Genomic DNA, 19449 nt, shown 5'->3' on the forward strand with positions numbered 1-19449 from the left:
GTATGATACATCATCATCAAATCAATATTTAAGAGATAAAAATATATCAGTTGAGATTTTAAATCCTTAATATTGATCACATTTAAAACTAGTTTGACCATAATACAATTTATAATGATACAATCTGATACGATAAGTTGTTCACTAACATAAATTGTTCGATCTAGTGAACTTATAGGACACTGATTATTTCTGTATGGAGCTTGGGGGCATGTCAGTCTCATAGGTACCATTATTAAGATTTGATCTTAGTACTATCAAAGTTTAGATTAATGATTTATGTTAATTAAATATATATAATTAATTATATCCATAACTAGTATTTATACCATTCATTTTAATCCAAAATCCATCAGTAGGCATTTACGATTAAAAGCAGTCAAACGCCACTTTTTTCGAGACAGGAATGAGTTAAAAATATAATGTAATTGGAAAAGTAGAAAAAAGTTTGATGTGGAATGGATCCATTGCTTCGTGTTCTGCGCAGGAGTGGTCAGAGTCAGGCTGTCAACATCGGACCGTGAACCGGCCGGTCTCTACTCGGCCCCACGAGAAAGGAGCAAGCCGAGCGCGACAAGCTCCACGTGTCGAACCAATGGCCCCATGGTCAGGGCGGGGCCCGCGCGGGAGCCACTCCCTGCCCGCTTCGTCACCCCAATCCCGCCCAAAGTCCTGCACGCGTCAAAGATTGCAATTCCAGTTGACAGTCGACACATGGACACCAAGGTCGGCACGGGAGCTGCTCTCGAGGGGAGGAGCATTTTGACGCCGTCCGCACGTCCTTTGGGGGCCGGGAAAGGCGCCGTGCGTGTGGGCCCCGCAGGATGGCACGGTACTCTGAGAGGATCCGCTGTATGTCGTCAAACAGGGTTCGGTGCATGGCAACGAACAGTTACCCTGAGTGCGAAAGGCTGTACCCTGTCTCCGTGTCGGACAGCCATCCCGTGAAGATGAGCGGGAGCGAAGATGAATCGCATTCTTCGCCGGAATCGTTTCGCGCGCGGGCTCGCCTTGGGCGGTGCGGGCCACGAGGGTGACGTCATGGAGTCCCTACAAAGACGTTTAGTGCGCACCAAGGATCAACCGTCCACCTCATCCAAATTGTGTCACATCGCTCCACGTGGCAAGTCGAGGAAACCGCAAGAAGTATTCATCAGCCATGACGTGTCTCCGCGCGTCTACGAAGCACCCACCTGACGATTGGAGAGAAGCGGGTCATCAGGGTGCGGGCCCTCCTCCGGTGAGAATAGCGTCACCCCAGTCGAATCGATTTCGCTGCGACAAGCCACCCTCTCGGCGGCACACATGTCGATTGGAGACCGGTGGGTCACAGAAAGAGCCCCGCACAGTGGGCTCCACACGTCGAGATGGGCTCCAGCAAACTGAAATCATCGTGTGTGGCCCGGTGGGTCGGAAGCTCGGTGTGTGGGGTTTGATTGAATCCCTTGTTTAGACTATCCTGGCCACACGCTGTCATCGCACCACCCACGGTTTCGTTTCACGCGCTACACCATGTGAATAAATAAATAGAAAATAAATAATAAAAATATATGATGGATAAGATGAAGGGCAGGGATGGTCGCCAAAAAGAAACGTGAAAGGGGAAAGGTAGGGTGGGGAGGGGAAGGTGAGAGGGGGAAGGGGGGGGGGAAGCCGAGGGAAATGGGGGAGGAGGTGACCCGTCATCGCAGAAACAAACAAACCAATCCAAGTCTTCCCTTCGTTGCGTGGCCATCGATCGCAAGCGAGGAAGCAACCCACCCAAGCAATAAAGCCGACGAGTTCCAGATGGTGATTTCGACGCTCCTACTTTGATCGATCTCCTTTTTCCCTCGGCATCCCTCCTGCCTTTGGTGATCCGATCAATATAGAGATGAGGAAAGGCCGATCTCCGGCACCGGAGGCGGCGGCGGCGGTGGAGACGCGTTTCCGCGGCGTTCGCAAGCGGCCGTGGGGGCGGTTCGCGGCCGAGATCCGGGACCCCTGGAAGAAGGCTCGGGTGTGGCTCGGCACCTTTGACTCGGCCGAAGACGCCGCCCGAGCATACGACGCCGCCGCCATCGCCCTCCGCGGCCCCAAGGCCAAGACCAACTTTCCCGTCTCTACCACCACCACCTCCCCCCCTCCCCTGATCCTTCCTATTTTCAACCCATCCGCCGCCGCGCGGTTGACCATTGGCCACCGCCAGCTCCCTTACCCGCCGCCTCAACGGCCGACGTCCAGCAGCCACAGCAGTACCGTGGAGTCCTCCAGCGGGCCCCGTCTGCCCGCGGCGGCTGGGGCCACGCCGATCCACCTCCGGGCGTCGCATCTCGGGAGGCAGGCAAACCCGCCGCCCCCGCGCGTCCTCGCTGGCGAGGGAGACTTTCACAGCGACTGCGGGTCGTCGTCCTCCGTCGTCGACGATGACGGAGACATCGCATCGGCTTACCGGCTGCCGCTGCCGTTCGATCTCAACTTCCTCCCACCGCCAGACGATGACTTCCAACCCACGGTTCTCCGCATCTGATGCCCTCATCCCACGGCCGGAAGGAGAAAACAATCCTATAAAATGGTGGTTGTTTTCTTCTCTTTACTGCTGTCACATGATGTGTTCGTATTATTCCTTGAAATCGTGTTCTTTCTGTTCTATATTTGTGTCGGGGATGACTTCTGATTAATGAGTTACTATCATGGTTAAGCTTTTGCATCTGATGGTGTAAGACAGATCTAAGGTTTGTCTTAGATCTGTTTCTTCTTCTTCTTCTTCTTCTTCTTTTATCAATCTATCTATCTATCTATAGAAGAGTATTACCTAATTTGATGTATGAGAAACTAAACAGAGCTAGAATACCTCTCATATATTGTTGTGATCATAAATTCAAGTGGATCTCATATCTCTTGACATTTGACATATGTTCACCAGCCAAGGGAAAAAAAGTAGAAATTGGAAAAAAAAAAAAAGAAACATGATTTTTATTATACATTTGATGTACAAATAGTTGACACTTGATTGAAATGGTTATGATACATTAGAAGGTGAAGGAATGGATCCATCACCTAGTGGTTCTTGATCCTGGTGCTTTATCTGCTTAATCCCTCTTGGGTTAAGGGAAATGTGCCAAGGATTGTTGCTTGTGGATTTACTACTATCTATTTTATACATATGTTTTAGTTAGGTATACAAGGTTCTTTGTTCTGTTTATACATATATGTTCTGGTATCTATTTTGTACAAATATGTTATCTGATCGCCTAAACTTTTCCTTTTTATCCTGTTCTGTTAATTAAAATTTCTACCTGTGATTGTGTGGCATAGAATAGGTTCCTTCTCTTTCTGACATCACACATATTGGTCTTTAGACCAAGTTTTCCTGGATTTGGAGCTTGAACTAATTTATATAAAGTTCACACTGGGTTATGATCTTCCAAATTCATTGCATTGTACATTTAGCTGATATTTTCTCCTGAGAAGGGCATGCTTTTTTGAAAATCTTGATGTAGACTGATTAAAATTTTAGGATAATATTGTAGCTTCCTTGTTAATTGACTTGGCTGAGATTGTATATTGAGCTTGCAGAATGTCAAGTGCCTACAATTTAATATTTAAAATTCATTGCACTGTACATTTAGCTGATATTTTTTTATGCTGCACCTAATAGGTTTTAGAATATTTTCTGGGCAAGATATTAGTTCACTTCTGAAATGTAATATTTCTATTAACTGGAGCTTTCAACATTTTTAAAACTGCTTCACAACTGCCTTAGTATTTGAGAAACAGATTTTTTATCCTGGGCGAGCTTTTCTTTGGTCAATTGTAGACTATGTAAAATGCAGTTTTTATGTTGTCAGTTGTTTTTTGGATTATCTCCATATTATGCGGCCTTGCCAATGGTGTTGTACACAATAATAGTTACAAAAGTTCACTCTTAGATTTATTGGCATTTAGCCAGGTAGTGACAAAATACTATGATATTTCATTTAAATATGATGATGTTTAACTTAATTGCTATCATCTAAATAACTAATAGTAGTATCATGCAAGGTCAGATCCTATATCAGCGGCAACCTGGTGTGTACTTGCCACTCATGTTTTCTTTTTGTTACTTCAAAAAACTTCACAAATGAAATGAAGATCATTTTTTTATGTTTAATATGGTCAGCTTTTTGTTCTTTCATAGGCCATATTATATTGTTTTCTTATTTGCATTTGTAGGATAATCCAACATTGCAAGACCTGATGTGTTATTTTGCTAATCTGTGTTGTGTTATAGATTTCTCATGAAGATTAGGTTCTCATTGAAACTATTTTTCTCATTTCTAGCTGGGAATTATAGCTTTATACTATGTGGTTAAGAGAGTTGGCCATCAAATAAAAGAGAGCAAGAAGAGTCAAACACCTTTTTCTCTTATGTGAGTTATTATAGTTTTACACTTTAGATTGATAGAGTTGAAGAGGAACCTGAAGAAGAGATGTGAACACATGTTCAATCACAGATATTGGGAGAAACCAATAGTAGCAGAGAGATTTGATTCCTCTCAATCCCATATATTTGATTCTGAGAGTGAATATATTTTGAGCGATGAGAGTTTTGAGACATCTCTTAACCAACAAATATTTGTTCAAATAGATCATTGGTAAAATTTTGCATAATGAATGCGAAATTTGCTTGGAGATATTAGTTTTGCTATATATGTTGAATTTAATTTGTGTTTTAAGACTGAAAAGTGGCCCTGAAGTTTATAAAACATGGTGCCAGGTGCATTGGTGGATTAGAGACTGTTTGAAGCCTCTCTTCCATTGTTAGCCGAGTATATCATCTCACTTGAGCAATAGCATGTATGGCAGCTAAAAGTGATTGTGACTTTATGATTTGTAAGATGGTGTTGCTTTGTAACTCATCTGGCTAGCTGGTGCACTTGTTATGACAAATTTTGTCACTATAAGTTGTCGCAAGTATATAGATTTACGTAGGTAGCTGCCATCTGGAGCAAAAAAGTCCCAAGTGAAGCTATGGTTCTTAGTTGAATATTGGTTATAGGTTGATAAAATATGTCAAGATTTTGGTGGAATTTTGTTGTCTTGGATGTTCTCTTGACAGCATCCAGTTGTTTCTTCGGTAAGTTGTTAATGTTACTTAGCAATGTTTCCTTCTTTTGCCTCCAGACTCACATGAAAGCCTGCTTCTTTCAGGTCCTTGAAGCTGAGATGATGCGGTCCATCATATTGAGAAGCGGTTGAGAGGAATTAAGAGAAATACAGAAGACAAGTGATTCGTGGTTTTGTATGCGATAAAGAAACGGAGAGATACCGATCATGAAAGGTGACAAACGGGAAGAAACAAAAGTTGAGAAGTCAAACATTGTCTTTTGACTTGGACAGAAAGCTGGAAGTGTTAAAGAAATATGGGCAGCTAGAAGAGAGAACCAATGTCATTAGAATCCTCCCAAGTTGTCATTATTCTTGGTACATTTCTTTGTCATCGCCTCGTTCTTTGCTCATCATATCTCTCTTTAATGGCGTCTTTTTTTTTCCTTTCCTTTAATGATCGCTATATTCTGTATTTGTTTGTTTTTCTGTGACTGAAGTGTCTGATATGTTCGGAGTTTGACGAAGGTAAACTTCTTCTAGTCCGCTCTATAATAGTAGTCGACATGAAAGGTTGGAGAGTGTTAAATGTAGTAGTAATTCATGATTTAACATGTCAAGTGTAAGATCCTAAATCTTTCATAATGCCGACTACCTTTTTGCATTGCCTCTAATATGACATTTTGCAAGGCTGTTTAACGATGCATGAATTCATGAGTAACTTCGGAAATGTTGCAAGTAAAACTAGTGATCTAATGTATGCAATTTTTCCGTGATTGTTTCTATCATCCAAAAGATTTATGAAATGAAAAGTAGAAAAAAATCAGTGTGATTTAGAAGAAACCGTGATAGAAATAAAATAGAATATTAATCTGTTCTTGCCAATTTTATTACTTTATCCATTGTGTGGTTAATGAGCAGTAAAATTTGGGAGCAAGAACGAGCCGGACACGTGCTCGAGTTGGAGTTATTCGCGAAAGGTCATCTAATTTGGCAGCCCTATCGATGGGGATTGATTCGTGATGTAAGTCGTCCTTTGTGTCGTCTCGAGTGAAAAAAGCCAAAGTCGCATTATTGTGATATATTGCCTCCTCCAAAAGGTGAGATGGAGAGGACGGTCCCGTTTAATGCGTTTCCCACAAGCAATCGTGGAGGAGGAAGCGGCGAGGAATCGACCGGGGGAGGAGCTATGAAGAGGCGTTCGATCGACGGATCTGATGGCGGCGGGGATCCCCGGGTTGCCGCTGAGGAGGAGAAGAACAAGAAACCGAGATCCGACGGAGGAAAGGCGGAAGTGACTGCTGAGGAGGAGGAGGAGGAGGAGGTGAACGTGGCGGAGCTCGGAGAGGACCTGGTTCTCGAGGTGCTGAAGCGGGCGGACGCCCGGACGCTGGGGCGTGCGGCGTGCGTGAGCCGGCGGTGGCGAAGGCTGGCGGAGGACGAGCGACTCTGGGAGGCGGTGTGCACCCGGGACTGGGTCAGAGTGCCCTACGGCGAGCGGCAGCTTAGGTCGGTGGTGCTCGCCCTCGGGGGATTCCGTCGCCTCCACTCCCTCTACATCCTCCCATTCCTCGGCACCTCCGGCCCCCGCACCGCGGCCTCTTCCCCGGCTCTCGCCCTTCCTTCGGCCGCCGCCACGTCGCCGTCTCCGATAACGAGGCGGGCTCATCTCCAGCCCCGATGGGGCAAGGACGAGGTCCAACTCTCGCTCGCTCTCCTCTCCATCGGCTTCTTCGAGAAAATGAATCCTAACAACAACCACCGTGGCGGCGGCGACGGCGGTTGTGGATAAAACCACCAGGTCCGATCTCCACCTCCTCTATCTCCTTCAAAAATCTAATTTTTATATGGTGCCTCTATAAATTTCTTCCGTGAGAAATCCAGTTCTCGCTCACTCCTCTCCTCTCCATCGAGAAGATGAATCCTAACAACAGCCGCCGCAGCGGTGGCTATGAATGAGACCAGCAGATCTGGTCGCCGCCTTCTATTATCCCATAAAAGTCCAATTTTTATCCTTATTAGCTGTTGTTTGTGGCTTTATATATTTCATGTGTGTACATTTATGAACCAATGAGTCTCTCTTCTTCTTCTTCTTCTTCTTTGTTGGTATTGTTGTTTCTGTTCTTGCCAACAGTGATGCCACTGATAAGAGTTGCAGGAATTGGGAATTATTGGAGGAAGGGGGAGGCTGACGACAGAAGAAAAGTTAGGATAGTGGATGGCGAGAGAGAGGGCCCTACCACTGCTTTCTTCTGTGAATTGTTGTTGAGGGATGTGATGGGGTCTTGCACCACAGTGTTGGATTCTAGTGCTTTATGAGAACAAAGGGGGAGAGGGTGGCCAGTAAGGGATGGATGTTGACAATGGAGCGTTTGCCAACTACTAATCCAATGTTTTTGGTTATTTGGGATAAGTTTTTACCATATGAAATCGTGGACACATATCTTTCCCCATAAATTTTCTTTCTTTTTTTTTTATATTATTTATTTAATTCTTTATTATGTGTTATATATATATATATATATATATATGCTACTTAATTGTGAACACATATAAATGAACTATAAACTAATATTGATGGTCACAAATACACTATCTAAAAAAAGGAGGAATGAAGAAGGTTGATTTTCTTGAAAAAATCTCTCTTTTTGGACCTTTTCTAGGGGATGTTCAGTTTTTATTTTTTTTCAAATTGTTTGCCATAGTTGGTGTAATCTTTTAAATGTTCTTCATCGTCGCTCGTTGTGTGGTGTCATTGTCTCTTTGTCGCCCGTGGAGGCTTTGGTGTGGTTCCGGTTGCCATCGCACCACTCACAGAGGTCTCATCATTATAGGCCTCTCATGAGGCCCCCCATGTTGTTGTTCCCATTGCCATCGCACCACTCATAGAGGTCTCATCATCATAGGCCTCGCGAGGCCCTTTGTCACTGTCCTCTTCACCTTTGCCTCGAAGGCGTCATATTCATCCTCGAAGCCTTGTAGGCCTCGTGAGGCCGCCCCTCGCTCTCCACCACTTTCGTCCCTTGTGTTTTTTCCGTCGCACGATGTTTTCCCTCTCTCTCTTGCATCGCCCGTTGAGTCGAGCATTGCTCATGCCTTCTTCCCGAGTTGCTCTACTCCCTTGATCAAGCAGCGAAAGTGATCGAGGGTCGAAAGGTAACGAGGCCTCACGGCAGGCATGCGGCAAGGGGTATTTACAAAATTATATAACATAGGTTGCACCATCTTGAAAAAATAAAAACAATAGCACCTTACAGGAAAAACTCAAAATGGGTTTTTTCAGAAAAATCACCCAGAAAAGAATAAGATTATTTGTAACAATTTGGAGTAACCATGATCACTCATTGTCTTGATAGTATTAACAATTAAAAACCAAGCTTTTATATAACAAGAAATTTTTTGCACACTGCACTTCTTGGCAGTCTTACCATTTGCAGTTGCATGATGTCAAACTTAAGTTGAGCATCAAAATAGTCAACAGCAGCAACTCAAAAGCAAATTATTGGAGACAAAAATCTGATAGAAAAACATATAGTTCATCAGAGAATTTACGTAAAGACTTCGATATGCATTAGAGTTTGAGAAAAACGAACTCTTCAATGGCAGGAATGTCCCCGATTTTCTTGAGAGCTTCTTTGGTAGGTTCGTCGTCGACGCCAATAGCCATGACTGCGTGCTTCCTTGGAGCAATCCTGCCGACGCTCATGAAGCTCACATTCACGTTCTGCTCGCCCAAAATGCTTCCCACGGTGCCGATCATCCCGGGCTGATCGACCTGCCTGCACAGTATCAGGCTTCCTTCCATGCTAGCATCCACCTGGAATGATCCAACCTTAGTCAAATGGGGGATGCCATCCTTCACTCTGCCTTCTACTGTAATTTCTCCCGTCTCTGAGGCTGCTGTAGGAAATTTAGACTCCACATTGGCAATGTGGACCTGGATGGAATCTATAGGGTCCTCCGGTGAACCATCCAAGAGAATCCTCTCCTCCGCAATACGAATGCCTCGCTGCTTAGCGGTGAAATCAGCATTGACGATATTAACGTGAACATCTGATACGGGCTCAATGAGACCCTTGGTGATCATGGCTCGGAGCAATCTGGTGTCGAGATCTCCACGAGTTATTGCGATTGTGTAGGTCACTTTCACTGATTTCACGCCACTGCCTCCGGCCACAAGTTGTACAGCTAGCCTACCAAGCTTCTCAGCTAAGACCACAAATGGTGTAAGCTCAGAAAGAACCTGGAAAGCGAGTGAAAATAATTACCATGTCAACTACCATAAACGGAGTGATAACAAGCGGTAGTTTCCTGTATCAGCATATACATTTGTTAAAAAGATTGTGTTACTGAGATCTTGATTTGCAACATATGTATTCAAGGTTTGAATTTTGGCATGCTGAACCTCACTATAGTTTGAGCAGCTAATGTCAAATGGTTTGACCCTTGCAAATTTAGATATGTTTCTGCTCTTTCCTTGGAGATATAAGGTGCACAATGAATTAGATGAAGATAGAGAGGTGATCATACCTCAGCAGGAACCATTGGTGCATTTACTGAAGTAGATGCGAGCTCCCCCTTCAAAGCTCCAAGAACAGCTTCAGCTATTTCGATTGCCACTTCTTCCTGAATATTGATTCAGACATGAGAACCAAGAAAAGGAAAGCCTCTATGTCTCATTTACCTAAAGAATTCTAATTTTTTTAGAGTGAGAACATGAGCATATTAAACTCCATACCTGTGCTTCAACAGTGCTGGCACCAAGATGTGGTGTAGCTGTAACTTTTTCATGCAGAACCAGTTTATTGTCTGCAGATGGAGGTTCTTTTGTGAACACATCTAGAGCAGCCTGAATGAACCAGGGCAAATTTAGATATCAGCTTTCTACTACGTCCAGCACAAGAGTCAAATGGACAAAAGAATATAAAGGATCCTAGAGAAGAAGTATACCTGTGCGACCACTCCGGAATCCAATGCCTTTACTAAAGCTTCTTCATCTATCACACCACCACGTGCAACATTTATAATTCTAACTCCGTTTTTCATCTTTGCAAAAGCTTCATCATTAAGAATTTTAGAAGTGGAAGGAGTCAGAGGCATATGCAATGAGATAAAATCTGCCCTTGCGACAGCTTCATCAAACGTCACCAAATCCACCCCTACAGCATGAGCACGATCAGCAGCAGCATATGGATCATGTGCGATGACATGCAGCCCCAGTCCTTTGGCACGACGAGCAACTTCTGATCCAACTTTTCCAAACCCCAAAATTGCAAGCGTCTTACCAACAAGTGATACACCAACATATTTGTTACGTTCCCATTTTCCTGAAAGTAATAGAGCCGCAAATCCCATAAGCGAGTGGCTTTAAGGGGTGCTATCTCTTAATTCGAATCTAGTACAGCTGGGGCATTCAGGAATGATTCATATCCATGCGGGTTCAGCATCTATGAAATTATTGCAGGCTGGCAGCTACAAAAGTTGATTGACTAAGAATTTTTCATGCAACATAGAATAAGTTCAAAAATGTGAAATAAACAGTTACAAATATTCATGGTGCCTCTATAACACTATTCATGTTGTTTATTGGAAATAACCTAGGTCAAGTTGGTGCTTGATAAATTTGCAAAACCTAAGGGGAAAATTCTTTTCCAATATGATGAAAACCTAGTGACTAATAAGAAAGATAAGTAATATTTTCAGCGACAGAATTACCCCAAAGAAATCCAGTGATACAACAGATAACTGTGGTGGTGAGTCCTTTATTTTCCTTTCATCTCAACTAATATCTTCTTTTTGCTACCCCCGAATATTCAAAACATAGATAAAAATATTTTGCTTGCTCATCTATGCTTTCATCCTACACTACAATGAGCCCCTCAAATTAAGTAATAGGAAGTTACCACATGTCACTATTTGCCTCAGTTTGGCATCATGAATCTATCTCGATGGCTCACCATTAGTGAGAGAGGAATTTGGGGCAGCAGACAAGGAGAAATTGCTAAAAAAAAGACAAAACAAAAGCAAAGGCTAGCGTTGCCCTATAGAGGGTTGGGGATGGTAACTGTGGACCATCATCCGGTTCCTCATTTGAAATTGTGTCTGCGTACCCCTTGTCTAACAAATTGTGCAGAAAATCAAGACACTTTCCCCTTGTGCAGATTCAGTCAAGCTGACTCCTTTTGTGCAGCTGTGTGACAAAGAAGTGACACGGATTAGCAATATAAGACTAACCCCATGATAAGTAAAAAGATCTGTGATCCTATTAACTACCAATCAAGCCTTCCATCATTTGGAGACTTACTTGACTTGAGCACAGGAGGACCATGTTAGACCCATTTTCAACGACCCCTTCTTTCTTATAGGACAAGTTCTAGTACTCTTGGGTTGGAAGCTCCAACGCAAGAGCAGAGCCTTGGACCGTCGAATGCCAAGGATAAAGTGAACCTGACATGGAACTTGATCATAGCAGAAGAAGGGCCATGCTAGCTACTACCTCCACATCAACAAAACAATAAAATTCGACACCATCGGGCATGTTATCTATGTCACTAATGAGATGATTACTATGCAAAGAAACAAATTCGAGACAGCATATAGTGGATCATTCATTGCTTCTTCTTTAATAACAATGGGTAATCAAGGAGTAATAGAATCAAAGATTTAATAACAAAAGAGCTAATATTTGACACATGAATAACTTGACTTTTCTCACGATCTTGATTGCATAGTTAGGAAGAAAGAAGTACATTTACTGAATATAATGCATTGATGAGCTTTGAGAATATTTAGAAATAGATGAAAATGTTTATATACATTCGATATAATTTACTATTTTGACATGGACTTGATATGATGATTAATGTTGCCATGAACAAAATTATAATAAATCGACAAAAGACTTTCATCTGCAGGGACATAACTAGATGGTGCCAATAAGAAAAAAACTCCAATCACATGAAGATGACGACTGCAAGAAACAATTATGTAAACAACATGAATAATGCAATATGGTTTATGTGGAAGCCTTTTGGAAGAAAACCAATGTATCTCAGTAGCAGCCCAATAACATGATCAACATGTTCATAATACTAATGATGGATTTGGCTTCCATTTCTTGATGTTATATCTTGGTTTATTTTATCAATCCATAGTAGCATTTATTGGTAAAACTGTTTTTGAGACTTTTACATGGTATGCTATAGTACTAAACAAATTTTCGTGAGGAATGCATCATCATTTAGTTCCAACAAGAAAGATGAGTGACTCTTGATATCGCGACCATACGGTTCCGCGTCTTCCCCATCTGTCATGAAGTAAACTATCAAAGAGCGAGAAATAAGAATAGGTCTCATTTTGTAAGAGAAAGGATCAGACCAGATTTCATGGAGGCGTCCGATCGCGCGATGTTTCGGGCCATGGCGGTGAGCAGAGCGATCCCATGCTCGGCAGCGGCCACCGTGTTCGCGGTGGGCGCGTTGACAACGAGGCAGCCATGCTCAGTGGCGGCGGCGAGGTCCACATTGTCGATCCCGACCCCGGCGCGCCCGACGACCCTAAGCCTGCCGCCGGAGGCCTCGAAGACGTCGCGGCCGACCTTGGTGCCGCTCCGCACGATGAGAGCGTCGCAGAGCGCGATCTTGGCACGGAGCTCCTCGGGGGAGAGGTTGTACGCGCAGTCGACGTCCGCGAAGCCCTTGAGGAGGTCCAGCCCGCCTCGGCCGAGTTTCTCGGCGACCAGGACACGGGGCTTCGAGTTCGCCTCGCCGGGCTCCTCCGCCATCGCGACGAACCGCGGGCGGCGGTGGCGGAGGAAGGGGGTGGCGGGGAGGCGGGAGTGGAGGAGGGGGCGGCGGGAGTGGAGGAGGGGGCGGCGGGAGAGGGAGAGGGGATCAGCAGGGGCGAAGATGGCTGCCATTTCAGGTAGGCCGAGAGAGACTTGGGACGATGGGGCTCGAAAGATGGAGTCGATGGAGCGTAACGGCTTCGAGTGCAACGCTGAGGGTTTTATACGGACATCGCATCGTCCATTTCGTGCTCAACTAATTTCTTAAAATGCTTTTAATTTCTTAAAATGATAAAAATACACTTTCATTTTTTCGGTCAAAATTACAATTTTTTGAATAAATTATAGTAATTATTGCTTCAATAGCATAAGTTATAATGCTTAAATTCTCATAAATCATAATTATTAATCTTATTATATTTATATATTATAGTTTTATAAAACAATTTATTTGAATTTTTTTAGTATTTTTTTTTCAAATGAAGATTAATAATATTTTGATATATTTTAAAATAAAGGATGACATGTCTTTATGTTTTATATAACCTTAAATTTAGATATATAATTTTTAAATAATACTATAATATTTATTTTGTTTATAAAAAAGAATGATAATAAAGAAATAGGCACTCTTAGTTATGATTTTTTGAATGGACTTACGGCACTATAACTTTAATAAAAATATTATGATTGAGTTTTGATTAATTGAAATTCTCACTAACTACAAGTATCAAACTTGCTATAGGTCTTGAGGTATTATAGAATAATTTATATGATATTTTGAATGAAAATAATGAAGGTTTTGATATATTCTAAATAAAGCATGATAAAAATATTAAGTTTTTCCACAATATCTTAAATTTAGGTCCAAGTATCTTAGAAAATCTTATAATATATATGATAATGTAATGTGTCCTAATGACAATAAAACAAAATGAGACATTAGTATTTACAGTATTGTTGAATGAATTTATAGTATTTACTCAATCAATAGTAACTCTATTATAAAAACACTATAACTCTATTAAAAAATATAAAATTAGATGAATTTAGCTTAAATTAGTTTTTAATAAATTTTTTTTTTTAAGGTATTTTGATGATATGTTTGACACAGTCATTTCGATACTTAAGTTATAGGATATGTTTGACACGGTCATTCCGATACTTATTATAGGATATGTTTGACACTGTCATTCCGATACTCAAGTTATTTTGAAGTCTTACATGCGTTAAAAATAAAACTTCGAATCTCAAATTATACATTAAGTAGAGAATATTCTTGGAATGAATAATAATATTCTCTCTTTTATCTCCTATTTTACTAACTTGTCATCGTATCAAACTCAAATGTTATATATAGAAGTGAAATTTTTGTTAGGAAGGAGAGAAAAGACCCAAGTAAGTCAGCCAAGATGAAGACATATTCTAAGTTGTTATTTTTCCTCAATTAGAAGGAGTGATTCGCTCCTACATCCATTTAATGTCATGGTTGCATTGCATATCCAAATATTTGAGGATATAAGGAAGCTTGCATTCCTTGCATTTCATCAGTGTCTTATCTTTTAATTCATGTCAAAAATCTATATTTCATTAGTTTATTTAGTAAAGATTTTGTTAATAACTCTCACTTCATCCCATTGACATCGAATTGGATATATATATATATATATATATATATATATATATATATATATATATATATATATATATATATATATATATATATATAAAGATTAAACCAAGTTCGTAGCATCATTATTTTATAATTAAAAAATCAATTCGATCAAAATATATAGAAACTTGTCCCCTCTAATTTTCATGTATGCAATACTATGTAAGTCACTTATAACATCGATTGAATTAGATTTTAATGATAAAATTAATTAATGAGTTTATCGGACTAAATATATTTTTGAGATAGAATATTAAAAATACAACAATCACGGACTTGGATCATCGAATGGGACAACTATCAAGCTGGAGAGTTGGACATTACGTTGAAAAATTATAATGTCAAAAATTGGATATTAAGCTGAAAAATTGGTTGACGTATTGGAGATCGGACTTCATGCTATAGGGTCGGGCATCATGCTAGAATGATCAAATATTATGCTGAAAGGTTGAACATCGTGGAAAAACTGATATGCTGGTGAAATGAGTGATATACCGAAGGAAAAGATGATATACCGGAGGTTCAGATGAAATAACAAAAGATTGAATGACATATCAAAAAAGTGTACAATGTGCCAAAACCAACGTAAATATGTCGAATATATGGTTAATTTATTAAAGTCTTAATTGAGGTCATTTTGGGTCAATTTGAGTTGGTAATGAGTTGAAACAATACTAACTTATCAAGAAAGCTAATGGGCCTAAAGCTAGACTGAACATATTAGAAGACTTAACAAGTGGCCTAAAGTAAGCCTAGGCGGTAATACCACCGAGCGCTAGAAGTAGTATTACTTGTACTATTTTGTGCTTGTCAAGCTTTCCAATGCTAGTACGGCATAGGGCGATGATAATATCATCACATAGGCCGATAGTAGTATAGTTAGAGTCAATATTCATAGGCCCGTTATGATGGTAGTACCACCCAGTGCCGATGGTAGTACCACTCATATCTTGAAATTTTGAGGATTTGAATTTTTGGCTCAATTCTTAAAGTTTTTTTAACCTATAAATACCCTACTTAGGCTTGATTAATGGAGCATTTATTCTTGAGAAAAAAGTATTATAAACTCTCATTTTGAGAATAGTTTGAATTTTCTCTTCCAGGAGTTTGGTTATAATTTTAAGTTGTAGGATGTGAGAGATTTTACGTAAAGAGATAGTACAAAGGTTATATCCTCATCTTGAAACAGGAAAAAATTAAAACAAGAGTAGTTGATCTTCCCCAAATGAAAAGAGAATCGATAGTAAAAGTTAGTTACCTCAAGGGAAGAGGAATCGAGAATAGACGTAGGTCGAAAAGCCCGAACCACTATAAATCGATTTATCTCTTTTTACTTATCCTTTAATTATGACTTAGCTTTAGTATTATGATTTTAACTTGATTAATTAAGATTTTGAAACATATTGATTTGTCGATCGAGTTTTAAAATCAATTAAAAATATTATTATACAAATTCACACCCCTCCGCCCTCATTAAGATCCTAATAACTATTTGTGTCATTAAGATCCTAACAGCACTCTCGCGTATTGGGTTTTTCTAACTACTCCATAAGTAAATACTATAAAGTAGTACTCAATTTTTTCTCATGTTAATAACATCCCCTGAGGAGTTAGTTAGCTAAAGCCTATGAGCTCCACTCTATAAGCAACCATTATTCAAAGTAGTCGACACTCTTGTTAACAGTTTGACAAAGCGAAAATGAATCCTAAATTACCACCAACCCTTAGCCCTTTGTACTCATATATGCCTTGGAACTTATTATCTATGATGATGTTTTTTGACCAACTTTAAATGCATTAACTACCACGTAGTGAGCTGAAGCCTCCATCATCTTACGAAGCTAAGTCATGACTTGACAATGGGAGCGCAAAAGCGTGCCCAAGGATGAATCATTCTCTTAATATGATCATTCCTCTAAGGTACGGATTCTGACTTCGCATGTGGAGGTACTCCCCTTGCTAACCCGGTATCGCTTTGGATTCTGACTTAGCATGTGGGGGTGACATCGGTTGTGACGTATCTTGGACCTAAAGTATACCTTATCACCTTAAGATGACTATCTTCTCAAGATGGATGCATGGGCAAGTTGTTGATAATTTCACATCGGATCGACTGATGGTCAATTTAATTGAATATGAGGTGAAGGTTGGAACTTTATTATCAAAGAAAAATGATATTATATTTTGAAATAACAAAATATTGAGACTTAGTTTCTCCCAAAATAAAAAACCCTCAGCCATCAAAACCGAGATCGTAATAGGGAAGCGTGAGGTCATGCAATCTCTTGGCGAAGCCCACATTAATTTTTATTTCTTTACAAAAAAGATAAATGATAAATAAAAATAAAAATCGAAATCAAGCCTTTATAATTAATATACTATCAAGATTTTTACTGACTAAACTAGTTGACATTTTTCGTGTTAGACTTCTAAAACCCGACCATAAGTCAGACACTCCAACTTATTTGAAAAAAAAAAGAGTATTTATTCAATCACTCCAAGATTTAAAACTTGACTCAAGAAAGTCTTAACAACCAAGTCAAGAGTGACTTTATTGCTATTAAAAATAACACTTTTTTTTTTGCATATATATATATATATATATATGTGTGTGTGTGTGTGTGTGTGTGTGTGTGTGTGTGTGTGTGTGAGATATTTGGATTTTGCTAAAAAATAATGTATTGCATATTAGTGAAAATTTTATGATGATCAAATTTTTAGGAGGTGTTTGGAACCTAACTAGAAAGTTAGATGTCAAAAACCATTGAATGAGTGCATGATATTTTTGAAAAAAATAAAAAAAATATTGAAAATTAGAAAATGACATACTATGTCGGACTTGAATAATTTTAAAAATAAATAAAATTTCTAGAATAAAAAAACATTAACACATGTTTATCTAGATTCAATTCTGAGATATCCTAAAACTTTTAGAACATTTTAAGATATCCTGTCATGCAATTGGAGAAATTTTTTTATGACCAAATTTTTATCAAGTGTTAGAAACTTAATAGAAGGTCAAGTGTCAAAAAAAAAAAATTACATAAGTGCATGAATTTTTATATAAAAATAAAAAAATATAAAAAATAACACATTATGTAGGAGGTGAATAATTCAAAAAATCTTAAAAATATATAAAATAAATAAATAATGGAATATGTTCATGTGGATCCATATCCTTAAAATTTTAAAATATTTTGACAAATTATCTTATGTGATGCTGTTAGTAATAAATTTGCTCGACTATACTTACCATGTGTCATAAGAAAGTGACAAAAAATTATCACTAAGCTTTATCCTGAAATTATCCAACTAAAATAGCTTTTCGATCCCTCTTCATCATCACAATGACCTGATCAATAATAAAAATAAAAATATCAAAAAATAAAAATAAAAGTAAAACTATAAAAATAAAATTTAAAAATTATCAATAATAATTAACAAGTGGCCTAAAGTAAGCCTAGGCGGTAGTACCACCGAGCGCTAGAAGTAGTATTACTTGTACTATTTTGTGCTTGTCAAGCTTTCCAATGCTAGTACGGCATAGGGCGATGATAATATCATCACATAGGCCGATAGTAGTACAGTTAGAGTCAATATTCATAGGTCCGTTATGATGGTAGTACCACCCAGTGCCGATGGTAGTACCACTCATATCTTGAAATTTTGAGGATTTGAATTTTTGGCTCAATTCTTAAAGTTTTTTTAACCTATAAATACCCTACTTAGGCTTGATTAATGGAGCATTTATTCTTGAGAAAAAAGTATTATAAACTCTCATTTTGAGAATAGTTTGAATTTTCTCTTCCAGGAGTTTGGTTATAATTTTAAGTTGTAGGATGTGAGAGATTTTACGTAAAGAGATAGTACAAAGGTTATATCCTCATCTTGAAACAGGAAAAAATTAAAACAAGAGTAGTTGATCTTCCCCAAATGAAAAGAGAATCGATAGTAAAAGTTAGTTACCTCAAGGGAAGAGGAATCGAGAATAGACGTAGGTCGAAAAGCCCGAACCACTATAAATCGATTTATCTCTTTTTACTTATCCTTTAATTATGACTTAGCTTTAGTATTATGATTTTAACTTGATTAATTAAGATTTTGAAACATATTGATTTGTCGATCGAGTTTTAAAATCAATTAAAAATATTATTATACAAATTCACACCCCTCCGCCCTCATTAAGATCCTAATAACTATTTGTGTCATTAAGATCCTAACAGCACTCTCGCGTATTGGGTTTTTCTAACTACTCCATAAGTAAATACTATAAAGTAGTACTCAATTTTTTCTCATGTTAATAACATCCCCTGAGGAGTTAGTTAGCTAAAGCCTATGAGCTCCACTCTATAAGCAACCATTATTCAAAGTAGTCGACACTCTTGTTAACAGTTTGACAAAGCGAAAATGAATCCTAAATTACCACCAACCCTTAGCCCTTTGTACTCATATATGCCTTGGAACTTATTATCTATGATGATGTTTTTTGACCAACTTTAAATGCATTAACTACCACGTAGTGAGCTGAAGCCTCCATCATCTTACGAAGCTAAGTCATGACTTGACAATGGGAGCGCAAAAGCGTGCCCAAGGATGAATCATTCTCTTAATATGATCATTCCTCTAAGGTACGGATTCTGACTTCGCATGCGGAGGTACTCCCCTTGCTAACCCGGTATCGCTTTGGATTCTGACTTAGCATGTGGGGGTGACATCGGTTGTGACGTATCTTGGACCTAAAGTATACCTTATCACCTTAAGATGACTATCTTCTCAAGATGGATGCATGGGCAAGTTGTTGATAATTTCACATCGGATCGGCTGATGGTCAATTTAATTGAATATGAGGTGAAGGTTGGAACTTTATTATCAAAGAAAAATGATATTATATTTTGAAATAACAAAATATTGAGACTTAGTTTCT

At 39.5% G+C, this 19449-nt stretch overlaps 2 protein-coding genes across 6 annotated transcripts; one reads left to right on the top strand and one right to left on the bottom strand.

Annotated features, from left to right (window-relative positions):
* The first annotated feature begins 1619 nt into the window (after nucleotides 1-1619).
* LOC135645865 (ethylene-responsive transcription factor 3-like) lies at nucleotides 1620-8689 on the top strand. 5 transcript variants are annotated; one of them, XM_065164727.1, is made up of 5 exons: nucleotides 2514-5098; nucleotides 5173-5445; nucleotides 5989-6091; nucleotides 6168-6868; nucleotides 8674-8689. In XM_065164727.1, the coding sequence occupies exon 4, from the start codon at nucleotides 6173-6175 to the stop codon at nucleotides 6857-6859; it is 687 nt and encodes a 228-aa protein (XP_065020799.1). In that variant the 5' UTR covers nucleotides 2514-5098; nucleotides 5173-5445; nucleotides 5989-6091; nucleotides 6168-6172; the 3' UTR covers nucleotides 6860-6868; nucleotides 8674-8689. The 5 variants fall into 5 exon arrangements, with proteins under 5 accessions (XP_065020819.1, XP_065020807.1, XP_065020799.1 ...); XM_065164717.1 differs by lacking the exon at nucleotides 8674-8689 and adding an exon at nucleotides 7226-7506; XM_065164712.1 differs by lacking the exon at nucleotides 8674-8689 and having other exon boundaries at nucleotides 2515-5098; nucleotides 6168-7156.
* LOC135645863 (D-3-phosphoglycerate dehydrogenase 1, chloroplastic-like) lies at nucleotides 8342-13000 on the bottom strand. Its single transcript, XM_065164706.1, has 5 exons — nucleotides 12445-13000; nucleotides 10018-10394; nucleotides 9806-9916; nucleotides 9598-9693; nucleotides 8342-9310 (listed from the first exon to the last, which is right to left on the bottom strand). Exons 1-5 carry the CDS (start codon nucleotides 12983-12985, stop codon nucleotides 8639-8641), a joined length of 1797 nt encoding a protein of 598 aa, XP_065020778.1. The 5' UTR covers nucleotides 12986-13000; the 3' UTR covers nucleotides 8342-8638.
* Between the last annotated feature and the right edge of the window lie 6449 nt (nucleotides 13001-19449).

Source organism: Musa acuminata, chromosome BXJ1-4 (genome assembly GCF_036884655.1).
Source record: "Musa acuminata AAA Group cultivar baxijiao chromosome BXJ1-4, Cavendish_Baxijiao_AAA, whole genome shotgun sequence".
Classification (NCBI taxonomy): Eukaryota; Viridiplantae; Streptophyta; class Magnoliopsida; order Zingiberales; family Musaceae; genus Musa; species Musa acuminata.

Excerpts from the sequence above, each read along its gene's own strand:
- LOC135645865 (XM_065164727.1), top strand. The coding sequence starts at position 6,173 with ATGGAGAGGACGGTCCCGTTTAATGCGTTTCCCACAAGCAATCGTGGA.
- LOC135645863 (XM_065164706.1), bottom strand. The coding sequence starts at position 12,985 with ATGGCAGCCATCTTCGCCCCTGCTGATCCCCTCTCCCTCTCCCGCCGC. Across the intron at positions 9,694-9,805 it reads CCAGCACTGTTGAAGCACAG|GAAGAAGTGGCAATCGAAAT; the intron begins GTATGGAGTTTA and ends ATCAATATTCAG. Across the intron at positions 9,311-9,597 it reads CACCAATGGTTCCTGCTGAG|GTTCTTTCTGAGCTTACACC; the intron begins GTATGATCACCT and ends CTCGCTTTCCAG.